This window comes from Elephantulus edwardii, unplaced genomic scaffold, assembly GCF_000299155.1.
Source record: "Elephantulus edwardii isolate Elephantulus edwardi_28Jun2011 unplaced genomic scaffold, EleEdw1.0 scaffold00003, whole genome shotgun sequence".
Lineage (NCBI taxonomy): Eukaryota > Metazoa > Chordata > Mammalia > Macroscelidea > Macroscelididae > Elephantulus > Elephantulus edwardii.
The window spans coordinates 3452978-3458549 of NW_006399753.1; the positions used below are offsets into that span (position 1 = coordinate 3452978).

Genomic DNA, 5572 nt, shown 5'->3' on the forward strand with positions numbered 1-5572 from the left:
TCTTTTAAGAACTGTGCATATGGGAGCAAAGTGACAACAGGAACTGGAACGATTAGGTGGGGACTTGGAGGGCAGTGGTTTTAAGCTCAGAAAGGAGCTCGTAATGGGAGAGAGAAGAGAGCATCCTGGCTCACAGTGCCACGTCGTTCCTGGGTTGTATGAGTAACATGATCAAGGCAGGGGAGGCTTTGCCGTGTGAATTCTCCGTCACCACCAAAACCACACACAGAGAAAGATGCTCTTCTAGGAACGTATTTTAAAAATTGAGGGCTGTGAGGGCTGTAGAGTGACATTGTTTTAAGTCAGACCAGTTTCTCAGTGCAGAAGGTGAAGAGCAGAGCTGAGGGGCCTCATCTCCTGGGCCTGGTTGTTTGCCCCTCTGGTCGTTTGCCCCTCTGGTTGGAAGGGAATAGTTTGACAAGGGCTCAGAGATGCTGGCAAGCCAGGCAGTTAGCTGTTGGGCATTGTTTAATTTTGTTTCACATTGAATGCTGTTTATAACAATTATCTGTCAAATTTTAAAAGTGATTTTTAAGTTTTGTTTAGACAATCTTATGTTCTTACCTAATCAGCATACTTTTTGGTTTGTTTTTCCAAAATGTTTGGTACCTTTGCTAGTCCTCAGTTGCAGTACCTGTGCTCATATGGTGGCCTTGCCTGATCACGTAGCAGCTGTAATAACAATAATTGGTTCTTCCTTCAACTTTGGTCTCTTAGTAGAAGTTTCTGAAGGAGTTTTGAGTGCCTGTGAAGTCACATGATGTTCTGGGAGGGAATATTAACTGCCATTCCTAGAGCATTGTAAAGCAAAGTAGGGTGGGGCGGGAGGTGGATGATTATGTTGTGTTAGGATATGTGGTGTATGAAGTCTTTTGGAAATAGACTTGTGAAGTGGGAATACGTTGTTACTATTAGCTCATTGTTGGGCTTGGGGCCTTGGGGTGAGTTGTAGGAGCTGGAGGTGAGAGGCAGCGATGGACTGGGGTCCACACCCCAGCGGCACGCAGGTGGCCCTTCCCAATGCTGAGGACTCTGCTCTGTTTTCAGGTTACCACACCACAGTCTTTGGTGTCTTCAGTGACTGCTTGCTGGATAACCTGCCCGGAGTGAAGACCAGCGGCTCCACTGTGGAGGTCATCCCCGCCCTGCCCCGCCTCCAGATCAGCACGTCCTTACCCAGGTGTGCGCTCACAGGACCACCAGCTCGGGTTGGGATGGGAGAGGGTGCTGAGAGTGCTGTCGGGGTTTACACATGTTTAAGGTGAGGGGTCTGTACGCTTGAGGGCCCCTCAGTGAGGGGCAACAGTGGAGCACAGCAGAGAGCGAGGCTGGCACCAGGTCTTTCTCACATGAGGTCGTGGAAGTCAAGGCCACTCAGCGGGACTGACCACTAAACTTACATGCCTGTGTGTATTCGCTGTTTGTGCTCTCCAGGTATGACTCCCAGCAGCCTGTGAGCGGCAGAGGGCAGCCTTCTTCCTCCTGCGCCATCCTCCCGGGCTCTCACTGCAGAGTCTTCCTCTCACGCTGCGTGACTTTCCCCAACATGATGGCTTTTTCAAGGACAGGTCCTTCTGACAACATGCCCAAATGAAGCAGCGTTCCAGCATCCTTGCTTGTTCCCTTGGTGGCCCAGGAGTTACTGAGTGCCTGTCTTTTCTGCTGCCCCGAGGACTGTGCCTGTCTCCCCCCTGCCCTCCTGTTGAGGTGGCACTGATTCATAGATGACTGTGCACACCATCCCGTGCTTTCTGGACTTGGAGGCTGCTCTGTGTACTGCACTGTTGGGGTACAGGGACTCAGGGAGGTGGTCACAGGGCTAAGGGGAGACTTTCTCCAGCAGGTGACATCAGTGTATCTGAGAGGGGAAGGGTCAGCCTCAAGGAGATCTGGTAGCACCCAGCTCCTAACCCAAACAAGTCAGTGGTTTGAACCCACCAGCTTTTCTGGGGGGAGAGTGAGGAGTGAGCCTCCACAGAGATGGTAGTCTAGGAAACGATGGAGCAGGTCTGCTCTGTCCGATAGGTCACTTAGCGGTGGGCTTTCTGCTTCCATAAAGATCCACAGCCTTGGAGACATGAGGGGCAGGCCTGCTTTGTCCTGTAGGGTCACTCAGCGCTGGGCTTTCTGCCTCTCTAAGGATTCACAGCCCTGGAGACATGAAAGGTGGGACTGCTCTGTCCTGTGGGGGTGTTAAGGGTTGAGAGGGTTCTCGAACTGAGCTTATGTGCAAAATTGAGAGACTCCAGAAAGCACCTTGTGATTCGAATAATGTGAACTCTGAAAAAATGCACTACAAAAGGGCCCAGAGACCCTAATGTAAGTCCTGCAGCAGAGAATTTTTAGAAGAAAACATAGAATTTTGATGAACTTCATTTTAGGCAAAGAGGTCTTTGCTAAGATACCAACAGTAGTATTCATAAAAGAAAACATTGGTAAGCTGGATTTCATGAAGTTAAATTTTAGAGACCTTTGAGCTTCCAAATACAACTAAGAAAATGAATGTTGTTGTTGTTAAGTGCTGTTGAGTCATAGACGACTCATAGCAACCTTATGAATGAAAGACCTGAACACTTGTATAACCTTCATTGTTAATCAAAGTTCATAAAGTTTCCAGAGGTAAGCTGTTTCGGAAGTGGATGCCACTCCTGCTTCCAAGCTTGTTTTAATCAGGGAGCTCCACCAAACACTGTCCAGCATACGTAACCATTATCACATTTGACACATCACAGCAACCACGAATTACCTCTGTACAACAAGTGGGCAGACCAGGGCTATAATAAAACCCTAGGAAAACCCCAAGCCATAAACTGGGAGAAAACATTTTCAAATCATGTGTCTGATAAAGACCTTTGGTCCACAATATATAAGGAACTCTTAAAATTCAATAATAAGATAAACAGGGTAGGGGAAACCTTAGCTTTGCACTGCTGCAAGACACCAAGGCCTGTGTGGCATGGCTGGCCCAAGAGCATCTTCATGCCACTGCTTCCCCAGTGTCTGCAGAAGGCTGCAGCCAAGTCTAGACACGCTCACACCCTGGCCTGAGACAGAACCACTGCTAGGATGAGGGGCTGCAGTTTTAGACTGCAGTCCCACCCAGATCACGAGACTGCTGCTCCTGATGCTTGGAGACCACCCAGCTTCAGCCCGGAGACTACCCAGCTGCCCCCCCCCCCCACTGTATAGCACAGGAGCACCAATAGCACAGGTACTTTGGATGAAACACTGCTGTCTAGCTACATCATGTGGGGTTTCTTAAGCTCAAGCAGAAGAGCCCAGGTGGAGGAGCAGTTTTAGGAGGGCAGTGGTCATCCTGCTCCTGGTTGACTGTTCTTCCCAGGAGGGGAGCACCAGTATACAGGTCCTTCACAAAACATTGCCATACCCCGGATCATGATACAGTTACAACAGCCTGGTATCCACTAAGAAAAGACTCACATAATGTCAAGAAAGCAGCAGCCTACCTAAGTCATCATGAAAAACATAGTAAACCTTCTCCTAAAAAGGCAGATCCAATGAATATCCCAGAGAAAACCAAAAGAAATATGTTGATGTGGAGGTATTAGAACAGCTACAGAAGAAGACGCAAATTATGGAAGAAACATTTGAAGTCATTAAGAGAGCAAATACCCCAGAGACAGCAATCCGGAAAAAACATGTAGATAAGGAGCAACTTGAACAGCTATGGAAGAAAATGCAAAAAAGGAAAGTGTTCATAGTGTAGATAAAGAGGAACAATAACTTAAAAAATCATCACAAGACACAGGATACAGCCGACACAGTAGAGGAAATAACAGAAAAGCATGAAAATACAATCCATAATATTAAGACAGAAATGGTAGAAGTGTTCAACGCACTTGGAGGGACAAAAAAGTATAGTTGAAGAAATGGAACAAAGAGTCAGTGAGCTGGAAGACAAGAGCCTCACTGGGAGCATACTAGAAGGAAAATCAGAGATGTAAAGAAAATGAAGAAAACATTAGAATCATATGGGATGACATCAAAAGGAACAGCATACATATGGTTGAAATTCCAGAATATGGGAGTGACAGGGAAGTAGAAAATTGTGAAAGAAGTACTAGAAGAAAACTTCTCAGGTATTTTGAAGAATGGGAAAATCCACATTCAAGGAGTACAGTGAACACCAAATAGACTAGACCCAAAAAGAAAGACATCAAGACATAGTAAAAATCTCTAAATTAAAAGATAGAACACTAAAAGCAACATGAGAAAAAGAGTTACCTACAAAGGGGAAGCAATTAGATTAAGCTCTGGTCTCTCAGCTTAAACCATGCAAGCTAGAAGACAATAGCATGGCATATACAGAAAGTTGAAAGAAAACATTTGCCAGCTAAGGATCCTATACCCATCAAAACTCTCCATTAAATATGAAGGAGAAATTAGATCCTTTGCAGAAAAGAAGGAACTTACGGGATTTGTGAAAATAAGACCAAAACAACAAGAAATTTTAAGTGAAACCCTCCACACAGAGACACCAAAGGGAAGAGGATGGACCATAATAATTAGAAACAACAGAAAAGTAAACATGGCAAAATGACAAATGACAATAATCACAATTAATGAATAGACTAAATGCACCAATCAAGAGATAATAGAAGCAGGATGGATAATAAAACAAAGCCCATCAATATGTTGCCTGAAAAATGGAGAGAAAGACTAACTCAAAATCAAAGATTGGAAACAATGTATATCAACCAAATTGCAACCACAAAAAAGCAAGAGTAGCAATACTAATCTCTGATAAAATAGACCTCAAAATGAAAACCACTATCAAATATAAGGAAGGACATTACATACTGATTAAAGGCACAGCAGATCAAAAAGACGTAACTTTGGTCAACATTTATGCACCAAATGGTAGACCTGCAAAATACATAATAAAATGATTAACAAAATTGGAGGAAGAAATAGCCCCACTATATTGGTAGGAGACTTCAACACATCAGTATCCACCAAAAGGTAGCTCAACACAAAAGAAACAACAAAGATGCAGAAGATCTAAACTATACAATCAGCAGGTTTGACCTTGTGGATGTATTCAGGGTACTTCACCGAATTACAACTCAATTCACTTTCTTCTCGTGCACAAGGTGCATTCTCTGCAATTGATTACTTTATTAGGACACAAAGCAAGCCTCAACAAATTAAAGAATGTTAAAATAATATAAAGTATCTTTTCAGACCACAATGCCATAAAACTATAACCACAGGAGGATAAAACTTATAAAAGCACTCATTTGGAAACTTCATAACTCTACAGGATTGGGTTATAAAAGAAAGTTTAGAGAGTCCTACAGGGTCTCCGCAAGAAAAAGACTGATAACACAATTACAGAATGGGCAAAAGACAGAAAGTTTTCATGGAGAAGGATATTTGGATGGCCAACAGACACACGAAGAAATGCTCAAAATCACTGGCAGTAAGAGATGCAAAACAAAACCCCAGTTAGATACCATTTCACTTCAGTAGCAGTGGCAAAGTTTTAACAGGATAGCATGTAATGAATGTTGGAGAGGATGTGGCAAAATAGGAAATCTTATATACTGTT

General features: G+C 44.0%; 1 protein-coding gene across 1 annotated transcript in view; it reads left to right on the forward strand.

The window, feature by feature from the left end:
• Positions 1–5572, forward strand: part of TRAPPC9 (trafficking protein particle complex 9) — a 403698-nt gene that overhangs the window by 82393 nt on the left and 315733 nt on the right. Inside the window, exon 13 of the mRNA XM_006879266.1 lies at positions 1048–1180. Coding sequence (XP_006879328.1) covers positions 1048–1180 — 133 coding nt within the window. The remainder of the gene's footprint in view (positions 1–1047; positions 1181–5572) is intronic.